This window comes from Phoca vitulina, unplaced genomic scaffold (assembly GCF_004348235.1).
Source record: "Phoca vitulina isolate PV1807 unplaced genomic scaffold, GSC_HSeal_1.0 scaffold2, whole genome shotgun sequence".
Lineage (NCBI taxonomy): Eukaryota > Metazoa > Chordata > Mammalia > Carnivora > Phocidae > Phoca > Phoca vitulina.
Window position 1 is genome coordinate 19,578,838 of NW_022589705.1, and position 22,081 is coordinate 19,600,918.

Consider the following 22,081-nt stretch of genomic DNA (forward strand, 5'->3'; position numbering starts at 1 on the left):
TAGTAAAGATATTCAGACAGCACAATTAAAACTTAAGAGTCTCTCCAGTATCATGACTTAAGCCCCTAACCTAACATTGAAACAGCTCTTGAGGGTCTGCTCCAAAAGCGTTATTGGAAGAATTTTTTCTTCATTAACAAGTAATGGCAATCTCACAAAACTCAGTCCAACATGTAACTATTTATGAAGTTAGCAAGACCTTGATATAAAAACTGATATTCTTGGCATTAGCAATAGTAATGACAAGTCATTCTTTTTCTTTCTCCAGTTTTATTGAGATATAACTGACAAATGAAGTTGTGTAAGTTTGAAGTGTACAAGATAATGATGAATCATTCTTATTTAGAAATATAGATATAAAAGTCCTAAAACACTGAGCAAGCCAAATCCACCAACAGTCAAGTTGAATTTGCCCAGGGTTCCAATGATGGTTAAAATGAGAAAATCTCTTAGTGTAAATCACCACATTAAGTGTATAATGGAGAAAAATCATAGACTTATATGAGTGGATGCAGACAACTATTTAATAAAATTCACCATCCACTTATGAACCAACTTCCTATCACAGAGAATAAGAACTATCTGAACCTGATTAAAAATATGAGGGGGGGAGGGGATATAGCAAACATCATTACTAAAGAAAAAAACCTTAAAAGCATTTATGGTAGAATCAGGAATAATACAAGAATGCCCCATCACTAATAACATTATAATGCATTTTTTAGCCAGCTCAGTAAGAAATGAAAAAAAAAAAAAAAAAAGAAATATAAAGTATAATGGTTGAATAAATATCATATACCAAGTAAATAAACAAAACTATCAATATGCACCCATGATAGGATTTTCTACATAGTAAATCCCAAAGAGTCTACATATTATTAAAATTAAAACTAATTTAAAAGATTGCTGGATATAAGATAATACGCTCAAGTGAATTACATTTCTATACTCAAGCTGGAAACAAAGTTGTAAAATAAAATTTTTTAGATTTATAATTTAAGATAAATACAAACAAAAAAATAAGGTTCTTAGAAATAAATTTATCACAAAATGTATAAGAACTTTTTGGAAAAGACATTTTTGAACTCTACTGAGAGATATCCAAGAAGACTTAAATAAATGGTGAGTATCTGACAAATCATTCTATTTTACATCTAGCTAGTGCTCTTTCCTTTAATTTCAGCTTAAATATGTTTCTCAGATAATCCTTTCCAGAAGAGCATTTATGTACAAAGTAGGTTCTTTTGCTGTTTCTATTTCAGTCCACTGTTCATTTCCTTAACATTGATTAGAAATAGCTATTATTTTTATTTCCCATGTTGAAATATAAGTTGTACCATGAGGACAATGTGTCTATCTTTTGACCAGTTTACATCCCCAGTGCTCACACTATGTGGGAATTTGATAATTGTTTGTAGAATGGATGAATGATTTTAGAAAAGTGAAATATTAGTAATGAATGTAGGCTTGTTTCCCTACTGCCTTTCCAATGATTATTTCTTTACACTTTTAAATACCACATGAAATTAAAATGAGCCTGTACCTAACCCTAAAGTAATATTATCACCAAATTTTTTAACAAAACAATACAATTTGAGAATAATAGCTATTCTTTCTTAAAAATATCTTCATTGTTTTCTTTTTAAAATGGCTTCTCTATTATCTCCTTTTTTGGAAAAAAAAATCAACCATTCAATCTATTTATTCAAATGCTAAAAATTTCTCTTCATCATCAGAAAAGCTGGGAAATTATCATTTTGAAAAGTTCTTGAAAATAATATACCTAAATAAAAAGATTTAGATTGCCACTCCATCAGAAGACAATAGAAAATTCAAAAATCCAATTCTAATCTGACAGCTACGTCTTCTTAACAAGTATTAATTAAATTGCAGGGGAGAGATAAGAGGGCTCTTAACAATAAAATTATATTATTTTCTGATTCGTGAGAGAGGTAAGATGTGTCTGGAGAAATCAGATGCCTTATTATACAATGCTGCTCAGGCATACATATGATTACTAAGTAGTACCTTTTTTATATACTTTACAATACACACATTTCTTAAAAAGTAGAAACCTTTCTCCCTGAAACCCACTGGCAATTTTGTTATCCAAATGTAACATGTTCAGGAAAACACAATGCATTTTTTAAAAATGTCAATTTGAGTCATAAACACCCACAAATGTAGTTGACACATCAACTTTCAAGTCAACATCTCCAGCACCACTAACATCCCTCAAATAAAGAATATGATTTCCTGTAACACTGGAGGCAACAAAGCCAATTATTTAAAGGGCTCTATTTTTAAAAAAATGTAGTGGTTTCCTTAGAATCTTCTGCACAACAGAGGCATAGTAGATACATATTGGACTAAAGAGGATTCATTGCTTTCTAGGAGTTTTGTTTCCATGAGTCTTGTTCATATAAACCTTCTAAAAAGGTATGATGTGTCTCCTTAAAAATTAAAAAGAAAGTCAAGGTCTTTGACTCTTTAGATGTAATAATTTCCTGTGTTTGTTTCTGAAAAGCATAATCTAAGCTTAGAAAAGCAATATGCTATATTATCATTAGGTTTTACTGAGGTTAAAAGTTATTTCAAAGCAAAATCTAAACATGTCTTTTACAGGCCTTTATAGGCTCTACAATTTTCTGCCAAGAGAGACTTTTATTTTATTCACTGTTTAACCAAACAATATCTCACTTGTAAAGCAAGCATTATTTTTCCCATTTTACCAACCAGAAAAAAAGTAAGGCTTTTGAGGTCTCAGTGACTTTTTTTGTAACTTCTTCCTAGAACCTGGGTTCTCTAACTTGTGATCCAACCCGCAACATACTACTCAACTCCAAAATGGGCCAGGGAACTTCAGAGCATGAAAAAACAGCTCACAGAGCTACACACAGGAACATCCATTAATATGTAACGCTTTTTTTTTAATTGATATATAACATTATATTAGTTTCAGGTGTACAACATAATGATTCAATATTTGTACATAGAGCAAAGTGATCACCACAATAATAAGTCTGGCTAACATCCATCAGCACTCATAGTTACACATTTTTTTTCTTGTGATGAGAACTTTTAAGATCTACTCTCTTAGCAACTTTCAAATATATAATACAGTACCAACTACAGTTACTGTGCTGAACATTACAACCCCGTGACTTATTTACTTTATAACTGGAAGTTTGTATCTCTGGACAACCTTATATTTAACTCTTATTCCATATTTTTAACTTATTTGCATGGTTTATAATACAGGTAAAATATATGAATTTAGTAGTATAACTTGATAATTCGTGAATTTAAAATGTACATCTAGTGGGTGGTGTGCTCAGAAATATTTAAGTGATAGAAGCATGTGATCAAAAGCATGTAGTCTAGTGACTACATGTTATCTTTGCTGAAGTACCATTACATTACACTTTTATTCAAGTGAATTCTCTTGATGTTTCCTTCAGACATTCATCTCTTTTCCATCTGAATTCCTACCAAACCTAAAACCTCTATTAGATATGACCTTTCCTCTTTGACCCAATCAACCAAATTACCACCCATAAAAAACAGCTCTTACAACATATTCTAAAACAGAGCTAGCCAAGAGAACTTTCTGTGATGACAGAAATGTTCGATTCTGGACTGTCCAGAATAGTAGTAATAGCCATATATAACTACTGAAATATAGTTAGTTCAACAGAGGAACTGAATTTTAAATTGCATTTAATTTTAACTAATCCAGATGTAAATGAGAATAGCCACATGTGACTAGTGGGTACTATCCCGTAAAGCCCAGCTCTGGAAAGCTATGATTAATATAACTGGAATAGCAGATATGCTCAAGTATATAAGTTAGATGTTCTCTCCCACAAAGGTATCCTTTAATAACGCTCCTGTTTTCCTAAAAAGCCTCTCATATTGTTGAATATTTTCTGAATTACTTCTAAAGAACATGATAATAATTTGGAAGAAATATTAACTTGAAACAAACTCAGTTAATGGTACTTTTGGAAATATAGATTCACTAATAGTCCACTAATGGAATTGGTTTTTTTTTTTTTTGAAGATGACAACACAATAATTATTTCTAGGAAATGACTCATAATTCAAGTGCTTTATTATCATTACAAATAAGTATTTTAAAGTCTACTTTTAAAAACACTGCAAATAGACAAACAAAAAGAGTAACGACTGGAGATAGACTAGTCCCATCATACATAAAATACATTCTAAAACCTCCATTATTGAAACAGTATGGTTGTGGTGCTTAACCAACAGGCAGATCAAAGGAACATACAAAAAGGCTTAAAATAGGTGCAAATGAAAACAAAAACTTTCAAAGGTAGTGTCCTTCACAGGTAGCATCACAAATTACTGGGGAAGACATGAATATTCAATAGATAGTTTTGGCACAACTGGATAGTTATCTAGAAAAGAAGATAACTGAATCCACACCTCACATTCATAACCAGAATCAATTCCAATGGCTCAAAGATTCAAATATAAAAAAAGAAAACCATAGAAGTTAATAGAAGAAACATGAGACAATTCTTTTATTATCCTGAATTAGGGAAGGACTTTGTCACATATACTTAAAACTAAAATCCTTTAGAAAAAGATAGATAAATTTGACTTCATAAAAACTCAACATTTCTGCATAACAAAAATCACTATAAAGAAAATAACAATACAAATGACCAAAAAAAACCACAAAAAAACCAAAAAACAAAAAAACCCAAATAATATTCCCTAATAAGAATCTTCTAAAAATCAGGGAAAGCCCAAGAATTAACAGAGAAAATCTAATGATCAAAAAACAGAGAATAAGGGGCGCCTGGGTAGCTCAGTCGTTAAGCGTCTGCCTTCGGCTCAGGTCATGATCCCAGGGTCCTGGGATCAAGCCCCACATCAGGCTCCCTGCTCAGCGGGAAGCCTGTTTCTCCCTCTCCCACTCCCCCTGCTCGTGTTCCTGCTCTCCCTATCTCTCTCTCTGTCAAATAAATAAATAAAATCTTAAAAAAAAATAGAGAATCATAAAAAAAGAAATCAAATTTTATGTAAATTAAATAAAATGTAATAAATTTAATACAATTAAACATACAAAAATTCTTAATACTACTCATCATAATAGAAATGCAGATTAAAACTACTACTCTTCACTTATCAGATGGGAGCATTCTAGTTTAACACTGACAAGCCTAGGGTGGAGGGTACAGGAGTAAACAGGCAATCAAAAACATCCTGGTGAGAATGTAAATAGCTCTCCCGGTAGAAAGCAATTTGGTGGTAATAATAATAACAACATCAACAATAACAACAACAGCCAATTCTTTTAACCCTTCCTTTGTATCAGGCACTATTCTAAGCACCTTATATATGTTAACACATTTGGCCCTATGAGCTAGGTACTGTTATTTCTATTCTACAAACTAGTAAACTCAAGGACAAGAAGTTAGCTCACTTGCCCAAGGTTCCACATTTAGTAAGGAAATATCAAAACTGAATAGCCTCTGATTCAGCAATTTAACTTGTAGGTATTTATTCTATAGATCTACTGGTACATTTACGAAGTAATATTTGTATGAGGTTATTCACAGAAACACTGTTTATAGCAGCAAAAGATTAGAAGTAAACGGGCACCAGTAGCAGTCAGATTAAATCAATCCTGATACATCCATACAATGGAATACCATGTAGCTGTAAAAGGCCAGTGACTGTAATGCTGTCCAAGATATTATATTATATTAATAAAGCAAAGTGCTGAAAACTTTATAGCATATTACTACATTCATTAAGAAAAGGGAAATCAGGATGTATATTTGTATTTGTTGTACATCCCTGAAGAAACATGGAAGGCCAGAAAGTGACTAACAACAGCATGCCCTTGTAATGTGTGTGGTGGGAGTTGGGGGGACCAAGGATATGGGGATGGGAAGAAAACTTTTCATTAAATGTGAGTTTTAAAATTTATAAATTTTGAACCATGTGAAGGTATTACCTATTCAAATAAATCATTTTAGGTTTTTTTTAAAAAACAACATGCTAAGTTCTTACATTAGAGATCAAAAATATACATGTTTTTGGGAGACATGAAATATTGAAGTTTCCTATGTCATCTAAATGAGTACTGATGGTTGGAGGTAATACCTGTAGGGACATATCACATAAGGATTCAAAAGTAAGGCACAGAAATAGGGAATCTGGGCTCCTTTTTCCTGATTGTTGAACTGTGTGAATATACAAACTTTTCCAATGAAAAGGGACTGTTAGATGACTCAAAAGAAATGTTGAGGATGCATGTGAGTGGAAAAAGGTGATACTTCTACACTAATATATTACTTAATTTATTTAATTATTAATTCTAATATTATTTAATATTAGAAAACTCCACATTCATACATACATGTGATCTTAAATGTGTATAACTAAGTTAATCTAAATGTTATAACTAAAAATTTGACATTGGAGGGGCACCTGGATGGCTCGGATGGTTAAGCGTCTGCCTTCGGCTCGGGTCATGATCCCAGGGTCCTGGGATCGAGCCCCGCCTCAGGCTTCCTGCTCAGCCGAGAGTGTGCTTCTCCCTCTCCTTCTCCTGCTCCCCCTGCTTGTGCTCTCTCACTCTCTCTGCCAAATAAATAAATAAAATCTTAAAAAAATAAAAATAAAAATAAAAATTTGACATTGGACAAAAACATCTTTTCGTGAGGGATCTTCATTGGGAAACTTGTTTGGGGGGGTCACATTTGCATTTCTACACGTGATTATGATGACCATATCTGGTGTGTGGGCACGCCCTTTCTGCATCCTCATTTATGGACTCTCCATAACGTGTCTAGCATTTTCCTGGTGCAAGGTCTGCGCCAGCTCTTTAAATACACGAAAGATTTGTTTTGAATGCATTTCTCTGTCCTCTTTCTTACTCATTTTAAATTAAAAGCTTCTAGATCAGAGGGTCTCCTGGCAGGGCAGAACCTCTGAAAGTTGGTATATTTTGAAAAATGCCCCATTGATTCTGAACTCTTACCCCTTCCCAGGCCACACTGCTATTGAGAACCACTGACACACATTGGGGAAGAAATTGTGCCTCCTTAATTCATTTCACACCCTCTTTTTACTGAGAGATAAGCAAAGCAGGTCAATTTACTCTAAAATTAATACCATGAAAACTGCCAGTTCACGGTGACAGAATATTTCAAAATCACCACTAATGTTCTGCAGCAGGAATGGCAAATAGAATTTATCACACATGCAAACTCTAATTTATTGATATTAGTTATCTGAAGCATGTTGATAAGCATCTTTTCACATGTTGCCCTGGAATACAGTTTTATATCTAATCTAATCTAATTGGAATAAGTTTATAGCACCCTTTCTGGAGTCCTGCTTCGACAACTCCAACATGTGCAATATTGAGCCAGTTAACTTTACGCCTCAGTTTTCACATTTGTAAAATGAGGAAGTAATAGTACCTACCTTACTGTATTGTGTGAAACATAACTGAGATAACCCATATACAGCACTTAGAAGCAAAGAAAGTGCTTAAGAAATGTTAGCTATTACCATCATCATCATCATTTAATTTTGGCATTACATTCTGACCTGGTAAAATAAAATTCTATAATTATTCCTTATCAGAAGAAAAAAAGAATTTCAACTTTCTGAGATCATCAACAACTCTGTATGTTCCAAAGTGTTTTCAAGTTGAAATTTCTAATGTATCATGATTTCTAAATATGATTTTTTGGAGGGGATAAAAGGAGAAAGCACTAAACTCTTAAAATTCCTTTGTTTTGATTTTAGTAGGAAATAATTGTTAATTTGTCTTCAAATTTTCTGGGCTTCTGACCCACCCATCAGAAAAAAAAAAAAATAGTATTTACAAGAGACCGGGGTGTGCAGTGCCAGGTTATAGGTCTGGCTCTGCTGGTTAACTAGCTGTATAACTGTGGACAAATCACTTAACCCCTCTCATCAAAATCTCCATGATGACCACATTGGTTTATGCCATCATCATCTTCCTACTGCACTGGACTCAGCAGGTCTTTTTGTTTCCCATGCAGGAAACAGAGTGAGGTCTGAAAGCAACTGCAAGTTCTTCCATTTCCCTTTCTCTTCCTGAACAATTCAGTCCTGAAATTTATGTGGTGGGGCAGAGCAAAGCTGGTGTCCATGCCGGTGAAGGTAGGGAGGCAAGATGACCCCTGCAAAAAGTGGTCTGGAATGGGAAGTAACAGCCCAAGCAGGGTGAAGAGGGTGCCTTATTGTGGGGGAAGGGGGGGGCTGGCATGGGGAAACAGAATCGTAGAGTGTAAAGATGCTCTTGCATGGGTGTGGCCCAGCATAGGGTGCAAAATCCCATGTGGAGTGAGGTACTTAGGAAAGATGACAAGACCTATGTTAAGACTGGTTACAGAGGATTGATCAAAGAGGTAGATATATGAAGGATAATGGGAACCTATTTTTCATTGTCAGAAAGGGAACTACAAGTAAGGAAAGAAAGAAAACTAGTGTGAACCCTTATGATACTGAATTTGAACTGGAGACACTGGTATGAATTCTGTTTTTAATATAAAATTGGACAAATAAATATAAATAAAAATATGTGTGTGTCTGATCACACATAAATATATTCCCTATCTCTATCCACTCAGGTCTTGGAATTACTGATACCTCAATAGCAACAAACATATCTAATGCCAAGATACTGTATTCCTTTTTTAAAAAAAAGATCTTATTTCTTTATTTGAGAGACAGCGAAAGTGAGAGAGATCACAGCGGGAGTGGGAGAGGGAGAAGCAGGCTCCCCGCTGAACAGAGAGCCCGAAGCAGGGCTCTATCCTAGGACCCCGAGATCATGACCTGAGCCCAAGGCAGACGCTTAACTGACTGAGCCACCCAGGTGCCCCTACTGCCAAGATACTGTATTCTAAATATAATTTTTTCTACTAAAAGTAACTAGGGACTCAACACCCAAAGAACAAATGATCCAATCAAGAAATGGGCAAAAGACAAGAACAGACATTTTTCCAAAGAAGACATCCAAATGGCCAACAGACCCATGAAAAAGTGCTCAACATCACTCAGCATCAGGGAAATCCAAATCAAAACCTCCATGAGATACCACCTCACGCCAGTCAAAATGGCTAAAATTAACAAGTCAGGAAACAACAGATGTTGGCGGGGATGCGGAGAAAGGGGAACCCTCCTACACTGTTGGTGGGAATGCAAGCTGGTGCAGCCACTCTGGAAAACAGTATGGAGGTTCCTCAAAAAGTTGAAAATAGAGCTGCCCTATGACCCAGCAACTGCACTACTGGGTATTTATCCCAAAGATACAAATGTAGGGATCCAAAGGGGTACGTGCACCCCAATGTTTATAGCAGCAATGTCCACAATAGCCAAACTATGGAAAGAGCCAAGATGTCCATCGACAGATGAATGGATAAAGAAGATGTGGTATATATATACAATGGAATATTATGCAGCCATCAAAAGGAATGAAATCTTGCCATTTGCAACAATGTGGATGGAACTAGAGGGTATTATGCTGAGCGAAATAAGTCAATCAGAGAAGACATGTATCATATGATCTCACTGATATGAGGAATTCTTAATCTCAGGAAACAAACTGAGGGTTGCTGGAGTGGTGGGGGGTGGGAGGCATGGGGTGGCTGGGTGACAGACATTGGGGAGGGTATGTGCTATGGTGAGCGCTGTGAATTGTGTAAGACTGTTGAATCACAGAACTGTACCTCTGAAACAAATAATACATTATATGTTAAAAAAAAAAAAGAAGATAATAGGAAGGGAGAAATGAAGGGGGGTAAATCGGTGGGGGAGATGAACCATGAGAGACTATGGACTCTGAGAAACAAACTGAGGGTTCTAGAGGGGAGGGGGGGGATGGGTTAGCCTGGTGATGGGTATTAAAGAGGGCACGTACTGAATGGAGCACTGGGTGTTATACGCAAACAATGAATCATGGAACACTACATCAAAAACTAATGATGTAATGTATGGTGATTAACATAATAAAAAAAAAAAGTAACTAGGGCTTGTTAGAAAAAGGACTGAGGACAAGAAAAGTATAAGAAGAGCCTGGAATGTTTTGTTGTATGAGAAAGAATGATGGGAGCATGTCAAAAGGGAAAAAAAACAGCTTGAAGACTGCCTTATTAGCCAAATTGGGGGCAATCTGCATATCAAAATACACAGTGATAGTAACGGACTTACTGACTAACATAGAAAACCACAACCACACACACACAACACACATACACAAATCAATTGGAAGTTTAAAGTATGATAACGAATGGTACGATTATATAGTCTCAAAGTAGCTCTGCACAAAGTGTTAATTACCTACAAAGGGAAAGGAGTGATTTTACAGTGGAGAAGCTGGGCAGACATCACCTTCATCAACTGATCGAAGAGGACATTGTCATTAATGGGCCAAATAAAAATCCTGTGCTACCTGACAGAGATCAATGAAAAGATCACAGCATCACTTGAGCAATATCCCTGTCAAAGATTGATAATTTAAATCTAACCATAAGGAAAAACCAAACAAGTTGGTATTGGAGGTATTCTGCACGATAACTAGCCTCTAAAATGTAATGGTCATGAAAGTCAAGGAAAGATGAAAGACCCGTTACAGACTGAAGAAGACATGTAACTAAATGCTGTCAATAACATTACAGAACCCTGGCAAAATCTGAATGGGGTCTGAGCATTAGATGAAAGTCATGTTCCCATGATAATTTCCTGATACTGCTAGTTGTATTATGGCTATGTAGAAGAGTGTCCTTGTTTGTAAGAAACATGCACCATCAAGGAGTCCTGAGTATAAGGATTGCAATTTACTTTCCAGTGGCTCAAGGGCGGGGGGGGGGGGGGGTGGTGGGGTGTGTGTGTGAGATTTTTGAGCTGTACTTACAACTTTTCTATACGTCAATTCAAGATTTAAAAAATACCAAACTTACAAGCACACAACATTTCGCATCACAAGTCTTCCCTGCTTGGAACTTGTCGGTGGCTCCCCACAGCAACTAGAATAAAACCCAAGACCTATGTGTTTTTATCCTGCTTGCTCGGTCCTCATCCCCAGCCTCCACCCCTTCGTTTTCTATATTCCAGCTACACTAGCTGTGACTAAGCTCCTGGAACGTGCAGAGCTCGCTTTGCATGGATTCTTCTTAGAACACTTGTGTCCGGATCTTGGAATGATTGCCCCTTATCAGCATTCACCTGTTCTCTCAATGTTACCTTTTCAGAAAGGCCTTCTCTTCCCTTCCTGGTATTCTCTATCGCATCGCCCAGGTTCAGTCCCTTCATAATTTATTAAATTATTTAATTTAATTTAAATTTACTATTATTAAATTTTTTTAATTTGGTTATCAAATTATCATAGTCATTTATTATTTTTTCCTTTTTTTCAGTATCCCCCAACTAGACTGCTATCACCTTTAAGGACAGGGGCTTTGTCGGTCTCCATCCCTGCAATTTCCCCACAGCCAAGTGCCTGGAGAGGGAAGCAGCTAATAACTCTTGGCTGACTGACAACCTAGGCTTTGATTTTCTCATCTACAAAATGGGAATAAACTACTACCGAACTTGTAGTATTATACATTGAATAATATATGCAAATGATTAGCACAGTGCCCAGCACACAACAGGTACTAAATAGATGCAAAATATGCATAGACAATGGAAAGCGCTAGTTTGGGTCTAGAAACTCTTTGAAAGTTGAATGGTGCTTTGATAGGGTATCTCTCCCTAAATTTACTGCCCTATTGACTATGATTTAATAGAGAGAAAATGCTTCCTTTCCAAAGCCTAGAAATATAACAAATCAAAATGCACTTAATTTAGTGATCCAGCACTGTGCTGGAAGAAAAACTACTGGTTCTATTCTTCATGGAAATATAATTTTTTTTTATTTTTAGTAGTGCTATTTAAATGATTCATACTTTAAATAACATGTTTTATGGTACCATTGTATCTTCCCTAACATATTATTCTTTTATACTTTCTTCCTCTAACTTACCAAAATTTTTACTGACACAAGCTCTAGATTCAATTCATCTTCAAAAAAATTTTCTTCAAAGTAAGCATCATTTCTGCATGTTCATGGATAAAGAATAATTAATGTCTGATTAAGGTCACAAGTTAAGTAAAAGTGAATCAGAGCCCTCTCCAGGCTTCAGACTCCCAGTGTGTTATTGCTCTAAGCATAATCAAATATTTATTGAGGGCCTAGGCCAGGCCGGGAGTGAAAGAGATATGTAAGACAGACCCTTAGGACACATTTCTTATTAACAAAAAGTCGAAATTAAAAGGAAATTGAATCGAGTTTCTATATGGGACAGCTATTTAAACTATTATATCTATGGTGGGCAGAACTCCACAGACCAAACCACAAATCCACAAGGACACCGTTAAGTAGAATTTCTTAAATCCTGAGAAGACAGGACTAGAATTTTAAACCACTTCTTTCACTTACCCATTTGTTACTTTTTCTGTTGCAGTTAAGACAGTGGGGGAAAAAAATGTTCGGAGAGAAAGACAGGAGCTAACAATCTTCCTTTAGAAAATCATCTACAACAATGTTACACTGCCTCTGTTTTTCTACAGCCTTCCATTGTCTCCTCCCTCCTTCTACCCTCACCCACCACAAGCATACACAAGCCTCATTCATCAAGACTGTAGGTTTATGTGTTCTTTTTTTCAAATCAGTAAACATTAAGATGTAATACATTCCCTAAGCAAATTTCATAGGTAAAAATTTCTGGAAGTCATACAAGTTTCTCACTTCACCTTCAGATATCTCCTGACTAATTTTCTTGGTTAACAGTTAATATGAGCCTGCCAGCGTTCAGATTTGTGTTCACAACAGACATGCTAGTGTTTATGGATTCAAAAAAAAAAAGTGACTAAAACATGGTTTTTCGTCATAAATATGTTATAAAAAATGTGTTGATCTTTTAGTTGATTTGAAATACTTTAGTTCTTTTTATTGATGTTTCTCACTTGTTCCATATTAGATTTGAAATGGCTTCAAAAGTTATACTCTACAACTAGCTTAAACCCTGTAAGTAAATAAAGGCATTAGTGCAGAGGGAAAATAAGAGTAGGGAAAAACATGGTTAAAGCCAGGGGTGAGGATGACACACAAAAGACACACTTACTTGCCAGACAGAACCGGATCTGAATTGGGGCTCTTAATAGTCTAGTAACTAAAGTAAACAGTGGGTTGGATCAGGTATAAAACCTGATGTATATGCTAAAAAAAAAGCTAATGGCTCAGGAGAAATTAGATCCTACTGCTGATGCTGAGAGATAAATGAAACTTTTCTCAAGAGTCTTCATAAATGAAAAATAAAATGTAGTCAGTGCTGTTGATGCTTATCATAAAGGGATTTATGGTTCTCCTTTTTAAAAAGTCCTTCATTATAAATCAATGGCATAATACCAAGTATAGTTTAGTTAAAATAATCCCATGGAGTCCAAAACACAACTTCTTGATTGTACAAATTCAGATACGTTTGAAAGTATCTATTCAATTACCTAGAGTGACTAGGTGGGGTCACTGGGAGCCGTCACTTTTCAGCCAAGCTAATTGCTGCCTTTTTTTTTTTTCTTAATATATTTTTTTGACATTGTGAAGGTCCAAGAAGCAAAACTATAGCCACACTTAAACTTTGCTCTAGAAGAATAAAACATCCAACACACACTTCAAAGAAAGTTCTTCTAATATTGCTTATAAAAATATTTACAATCTAACACTAGTTAGGCACTGGACTAAGTTTTCAGATGCTGATTTAATAACACTCTAGGGAAGATATTCCCCACAACTGTTATAGTCGAGGAAATTGAGGCAAGGAAAACGTAAATAACTTGCCTAAAACTACAAAGGAGCACAGTGTTGTGGTTGAAATTACATGCAACTCTGCAATTAGGTTTGAGACCTTGTATGAAATACTTTTCAGGGACAGCTCTACATAAAAGTGCCAGGAGCATAAAAATAAATGTTAGAGGGGGAAAGTAATATGGTACAATTTCAGATGGAGATCCCAGACTCAACAGACTCCTATTCACAGGGTAGACATGATGTTTTACCATTGACTCAAATATCCACTAGCCTCCTTTACAAGTTTATGTAAATAGGAGTATATGCCCCACCCCCCTCCCCCCCACAACCACTCAAACCAACGGATGCCCTGAATGAGAGGCCTGCTGGCGAAGGTATAGAGGGACAGGAATTCTAGGCACTGGCAGGGGCTTTGTTCTGGGAGGAGAAGCTGCTGAGGGCCGTTTTGACTACAGCCTCCCCCACCCTCCTGTCCCAAACTCCCACCCAGCTGTGGTATACTACTCCAATACGTGCTACACTGTGTATTTGCGGCACGTGTCTATTAGTTTTTTACCCAGAATCCATTCTCCACTCCCCTTCTTACTACCTGAAAGAGCCCTGGTTTTTTTTCTGGTATTTGCATCAGGGGGCATACTGTTGGCTTATCTAAGTCAATTCTGATGGCCACATTCCCACTCCAAGTAATTGACTCGATCATGGACTTTTCACAACTCTGGCTAGTGAGAAATGAGGAAAAGTCTGCTGGATGCCTTCTAGAGTAAATGGATAAAAGGAAATATACAAGAAAAAAGTCCCTCTTCCTTCCACTGGATGAGTGTCATATATGTACCTGTGTGTACTTGTGTGTATGTGAGGGGCACAGATGCAAACAGACAAAAAAGAAGCCAAGAGAGGAAAACAGATACTAAGAAATGAGGCACACAGAAAGGAATAAATTTGTAAAAGGTCAAGGGAGAGAGATAGGACAATAAATATCCGAGAAAAGGTAGAGGTGACCTCTGCCCCCCCACCACACACAAAAAATTATGTCAATACTATCATTTCCTAGAAGCTTAGAGGAAAGCCAGTCTTGCTTTGTGCAGTGTTTAGTACACTATCAAGAACATTTGAAGATTAATAGCCACTATTTGAGGACAAGAGTAAAATACTGGTTCAAAAATAGCAAGTCATACAGAGCAAAGACCAGCTTGAATAAATTTGGTATCTGTTTGCATCTACTGAATGTGGCTATATGCAAATCCAGATCATAATGATCTTATGAAAATGCATTTTTTTTTTGCTCACATAAATATACTGCTAAACAGCTATGGCATTATATCTAGATCCAACTCTCAGATTCTATGCACATATTGCTAAATGTCAAATGTATTCATATTCATTTATATCTGAATGCTGCTTTGAGTGGAAAACTATAAATCATCCATTCAAAAATAAAAACAAAAATAAAATGGATATGCAGCATTATTTAGCACCACAGATGAACCTTATTTATCTTGCAGTTAAGCAGCGAAGTGAATAAGCATTTTCAAACAGAAGCTCTGACTCTGAAAACTTAATAACTAAACTGCAAAAACCACAAGTTTCTTCAAAATATCTGAATTTTCCTCATAATCTCAGTTATTGTTGTTACACTATTATCTCTATTACCTATACTTATCTTAATTATTCTGTATCAAGCTGCTTTTATAAATTCCCCATAAATGGAGAAGTGGTTAAAAAGATGAATGACCCTAAATAAATTTGTTGAGTTCATTGTGTTGGTTCCATCATTTACCACCAGCCAAAGCATATAAATTTCCTCTCCTTCTCCTCACCAGCTAATCCTTCTCTGGTTTTTAATATTGGAATATGCCATGGCTCAGTCCCATTAAGTCCTGGGACCTCTTTTTTCTCATCCTCAGCAAATCTCATGGCTTTATATACTATCTACTAACAACTCCCAAATATGTATCTCCCAGCTGGATCCCTGACCTGACCTATGGGTTTTTATATGGATTTTTATATGTAACTCTTTACTCAAAATCTCCACTTGGATATCTGATAGGTACATCAACTTTAAATGTCTAAATCTGATTTCTTCATCTTCCCCATTAATCCTGTCCCTTCTGAAGTCTTCCCCATTTCAATTCATGCCAACTCTTACCTTCCAGTTGCTCAGTCCAAAAACCTTGGTGTCATCCTTGCCCACTCACAATCTACAGATGTCCAAATAGCAAACAGCTCTACCTTCACAATATATTTGGAATCTGACCACTTCACACCACTTCCACCCTGGTCCAGTGGGATTGTAAGAGGTAGTCAGTCTCCAGCACTGGTGTTCTCCTATCCCATGCACACACCACATACACACCATCTCTTGTCTTTCCCAAGAACAATAATTGTTTCATGACTTACGTCTGATGGCGTTACTCCTCAGTTCAACTGTTCTCTTCCTATTTCACTGAGACCAGATCTCATGATCTGACCCCTCTGACCTCATTTACTATAACTCTTTCACTTGCTCATTCCATTCCAGCAACATTAGTCTGCATGCTTTTTCTGAACCGTGCAGGCATATTTACCCTTTTGTACTTACTGACTCTAACTGAAATGCTCTTCTTCCAGATATTCATGGAGTTCAAGACCTCCCCCCTTTCAGGTTTTACTTAATCACCTTCTTGGTAAGACCTTCCCTGACCCCCATTTTTAAATTTCACTGCTCCCAAACACTTCCTCTTCTCCGCACTTATCCTTATAGGACAATCAACTTAAATTTTAATTAATTAATTGTTTACTGTTGTCTCCATCCACTAGAATGAGGGTCTGCTTTTCTTGACTGCTACCTCCCCAGTGCCCGCAATAGTGTCTCTCTTACAGTAGGTCCTCAGCAACATTTGTCGGTAGGTTTCATTGAATACCTCTACCTTAAAGGTCATCTTATCATGACATAAAGTTGCATATCTCTCATTTTTTCCTCCATTTTATATGCTATAGTTCAGTCTATAGAGCCACTCATTATCTGCCCTCCTTGCAAGCTAGAGATGGTAAGGGTAACTAACAACTTGAAACATTGGCTTCCCTTCATTCTTTAACTGCTATGGATTCTATCTTCCACCTACAACTCTCTCAAATTTACTCCCCTCTCTAACTGCTCAACTACCTCTTCAGTTCAGGCTCCCACTGGATCCACGCTGCCCAAAGGATCAAGTCCATATTCCTCATCCTGACAGACAACAAGGCTCCCTAACTGACTGTGGCCTATCTTTATAGCCACATCCCCTTATCTCCCCTATACGTGCTCCCTATACATCAACCTAGTTTTCTCAGTTTAGCATGCTTCTTGAGCTTTTGCTACTTTTCATAATACTGACTACATGCAATATGCTCCCTGCTCTTCAAGGAAAAATTCTGAAGTCATTTTACAGAAGCCATCTCATATATTACTTCTATAAAGTCATCAAAATAACAGCAGCTAACAACCACTGAGTGCTTACTAGGATTCAAATAATTGACTTACACTGTACCATTTAACCCTTAAACAAATCTATTAGAAAGGTACTAATAACTTCCCCCAAATTATACATGACAAAACAAGGCTAAAGGAAGTTAGGAAACATGTCCTAGGTCATAGACTTAATAAGCAGATGAGCTAGGATTGGATCCTACATCTACCTAATTCCAAAGCCTAAATGTCAAAACTAAAAAAACAGCTGAGCTGACTTTAAATGGGTATTCTGAAAGTCTTTACTGAGTTAGGTCATTTTAAAACGATGTATTTTATTGTTGTGAGATAAGAACTACAAACCACAAGCTCTAAGAAGCTACCACTTTATAACTACCCAGATAATAAATCAAAGAATTCACTCTAAAGCACCGTTTTTAGTCTGCAGGCAAACACATAATTTTTGTAGGCATATTTGTGTGATGAGAAAAACTAACAATAATACCATTATTGTCAATTTACAGCATTTACAAAATTACAGGCAAGGTAAAAGTCCAGAACCTTGTTTCTGTGTGCCACGAAGCCACATAACCGTCACCTGATATGTCTAAAAGGACCTCTGGAATGTTACAACTCTGCTCATTTCTACCCAATAATTATAACTCTCCTAGTTTTTGCCCTTCTTGGTAAAGCTTCATTTCACGGACCTTTTCATTATGAGTTGCTTTGCTGGGTTTGCATATAGCATCCCACTCAAAGGTGACTTTGATGGGGCCTCTAAAGGCAGCCCCGGCAGGTCTCCATAGAAATGGCCCCAGGGTTGTCTCCAAAGTGGCCCTGCTTGAGTTGCCATGGTAAACAACCAGGCTAGATTGCTATATTCAGTTCTCTGCCAGGGTCGCCATGGTGACTGCAAAGGATGGCTCCTTAGAAGGACCTCACAAGGGCGCGTTTCCATGGTGACCCTATCCTGCATATTTCTAAGCAACTTCCCTCTGGTTGTTCTGTGACCAATCATGGCAGGTTCATTCTGAGAGTCACCCTGGACAGTTTCTCCCACAGATACCGTCATAACACATAGGCATTTGGAAGTGAGGTCTGTAAACAAATAAACTGCTTGAAAACGTAAATGGTACCATTCATAAATCATTAAATTAGTCCGTATACGTTTTAGGAAGGATCTGTTTTGATGGGTAACAAAAAAAAAAAAAAAAAAACACATTTGCAACGTCTGTTAAATGTGTCTGTTTCAAATCTTAATTTAAAATATCTTACAGAGTATAATGCAGATAATTAAAGTTTCAAATTTCTCCAATCCTACAACATAGCAGATAACTAGGTAAAAAATACTTTATAGTGGATATGACACATACACATAAAATGAAATCATAAATACAGATGGATCATTAGGTTATAATGAGATATCAAGGAAATTTTTATAGAGCAAAAGACAAAATATTTGCAAGTCAAATGAAAAAAAAATGTGTTTTTTTAGTTGAGTTGGGAAAGCCTAGCCGTATTTGGGCCCAAGCTATTTTTTCCTGTATTTTTGTGGTTGGAACAATCTCAATTACTCTTCCTTTCAATTTAAAATATGAATATAAACCATTCTGAACAGATGCTTGGTTTTTAAGCCATGTAACTATTCTCCTGAAACTTTAAAATACTGTACTTTATCTAGTATTTAGTCAAGGGCAAATTTTATCTAATTGCTAATTTTTCAGTATCTTTAAAAATTACCTAACAAATAAAAAGAATCCACAGTTCAAAAGATACAATTATAATTTCTGTACACGTGCCCACTCTTTTTTCTTCTTTCCAAGTGACTCTTTAAATTTACACACACACACACACACACACACACACACACACACACACATTCCCTATTGTGAAGAAAAGGTTAACCTTGGGTTTCCTCTTTTTTTCTCCTCATCTTGAGGTAATGGCAAACATGATTTTCCCCACTGAGCATTAGTTCCATTGGCTTTACATTTCCCATTATTTTCTTTCTCAGAAATGCTTTTTATGTCCTACTCTGTCCACTGCAGTCCACCACTGCCCATTCACCTTCCATCCAGGAGAAAGACCTTTGAGTTTGAAAAACAAAAATAGTTCAAGGAAGATAAGGGTAATTCATAGTCACTTCCTGGTGAAGGCTCGATGTTCTACACAAAGTCTGAATTTGTAGAGACTTCTTGCTTTAAGCCTTCAGCGTATTTTTGTGAATCAGAGCAATCACTGCAATTTTCATTCATTCATTTATTCACTAAATTTTTATTGAGCAGCTACACAATATCTCTGGCACTGTTTTAGGGGCTGAGAACACTTCGGGAATCAAATAAAAAATTCCTGCCTTTCAGGTGCTTAGATTATAGACAGGGAGAGAGAGAAAGATAGTAAGTACAAAGAAAACCAGTAAGTACAAAATCATATCTCTTGTTAGAAAATGATTAAAGTCAGGGAGAAAATTAAAGCAGAGAAGAGGGAGGCTGACCCCAAGCCAGGATGGGATGGGGGCTATGATACTAGGATTAATGGAGGGTTTCAAGAACTCCCCACGCACCTGCCATAAGCATACTCAATATTGTACTCAATACTAAACAAAATCCTTACATTAAAAAGGATCATAGAGAATTCAATAGAAGTTAACCAAAGTAATACTCAATTTTTCCCACTTTTATACTTGTTCTCTGGGAGGCAGCAGTCTGAGGAAGGCAAGTGATAACACCACCTCTGAGCCTACTTCTGCTTCAAGAACTATATGAACTTAGGAGAGTTACTCCGCCTTCAAAGCCTCTTTCTCAATTTTAAAACGAGAATAATAATTCCAAGGTGAAAGTAGTACTCTGAAGATATGCAAAGACAATAAAATATAAATACTAAAATATTGCGGGTGATACGATAGTGTCTGGAATCAGCATGAGAACACTTCAGAAAAAAGGTGAGGAAAGAGACAGATGAAGAAAGGCAGACAAAATGTCGGAAATGAATGAAGCCCAGTGATGGGTATACGAATTTATTTTATCACTCTTTATGTTTGAAATTTTCCATAAAAATCTACTGCAAGGAAAGGATGAAACTTGAAAGCAAAGACACTTCCTCTCTAAAGGTTTTGACAAGAACTAGGGAAAACTGTACAGGAACATTGACTTATTTTGTATAAAAACCTTATATAATGAGCAAAAAATGGATTTATCTACTAACCTTCTGGAACAATGTTAGGTACTTTCCATACCTTCTACTAACACTCTAACTTAAAAAAAAATTAACTTCAAACTTTACTCATAATAAGAGACAAAATATAAGATGGAAAAGCAGAAAACCATCATTGTTTAGCTTGCAGACCAATGGGTACTCAATGTATAATCAGTTTTTAGAAGAAAGTTTAGTATCATTTGCTGAATCCTTAAAAACAAGCATGCAATGGAGTTCTATACCGCTAATAAAAATTTAAGACAATGAATTCTATATGATTAAGATCAAGAAACTTAAAAACTTACCAGATCAGTATCTGCCTTTTTATACGTCAAAGCTTCCACTTTGGAATCCAGTTCTGCTTGTATTTGGTCTCTCCTTTTCATAACACCCTTCATATCAAAACACAAGGATGGAATAGGTTGCACTTAGGTTTAATAATATTTGTATGACAAAAAATATACACTTTAGAATATAAATAGCATCTCTTCCCCCAAGTCATCAGTCATTTGGGATTACAATGACTTAAAGAAAAAAAAAATTTTTTTAATCTCTAAAAGCTAAACTGAAAGCAAGCATTTAAGAGACTTTTTCCCCCCCAAATCTTTTATTCATTTTCCCAATATACATCTTACTGGGTTAGGTATTTTATGTACAACTCTTGATGGAACACCCTAGACATACACAGTTCTTCAAAAAGAGCAAAAAAGCAAAACAAATAATCAAACAAACAAAAAAAAATCTGTGAGAGCACTGAAAATACATGCGATAGTGTAAAGTGGTCGCAGTTGGGACGTCACATGGGCCACTCACCTAAAATGTCTGTAATAATTGGTAGCCCACTTATCCAATTCCAAAGGCATGGTTAATCAAAGAGTTAATTATAGTGGGGAATCAGAAAACTGAAGTGTGCACTCACATTCTGAGACTCTGTCTTAGCTTAAAATACATCAATATTAATCAATTAGCCAAGCTTTTGATGAGAAATCACAGCCTCTTCTCTGACTGTGAGGAGTTCCATCTTGTTTTCTTGCATAATCATGATTTCATGTTTTGGTGTCTTTAAAACACCCTTGTGAGGGAATCTGAGTGCAGAATTCACCTTCACCTTTTATAATGTTTGCCAGTCTTTTACAATGTCTTTCCCTGAGTGACTCACTTTTCTTCCAAGACACGCTCCTTGGGCTAATTTATGGACCCAAGGACTCATTTTATTTGTACTCATTTTCACTGGTTTTCACAATATTAGTTTAAGTAATAAAATTGTGATAATGAACACAAGTGGCCTAAACAGGTTAAGGAAGAAAAATGAAAACAAGCTCCAGGTAAGTGAACAATTCAACCAGAAAGAGTAGAAATGCAGGACATACAAGAGAAGAGCCTTAATGAGGCACAGGTCATTTAGGGGTTTTCAGAGGAAAGTTAAGAACCTACCTATAATACAGTTAAATGGAGGCCAGATAAGATGGCTATAGTATTTGGGAACTGAGAGGCATTAAGGATAAAAAGCATCCTGAAAATTACTCAGTCTAGTTTTGTGCCTGGTGGAATCACTCTTAAAACACTCAAAAGAGATAAACCTTTCTTGTATT

At 36.1% G+C, this 22,081-nt stretch overlaps 1 protein-coding gene across 3 annotated transcripts in view; it reads right to left on the bottom strand.

The window, feature by feature from the left end:
- The window catches only part of SNX7 (sorting nexin 7), a 675,036-nt gene that overhangs the window by 61,711 nt on the left and 591,244 nt on the right, over positions 1 to 22,081 (bottom strand). For all 3 annotated transcript variants that reach the window (XM_032422982.1, XM_032422992.1, XM_032422971.1), the window contains one exon: positions 20,795 to 20,881. In XM_032422982.1, coding sequence (XP_032278873.1) covers positions 20,795 to 20,881 — 87 coding nt within the window. The remainder of the gene's footprint in view (positions 1 to 20,794; positions 20,882 to 22,081) is intronic.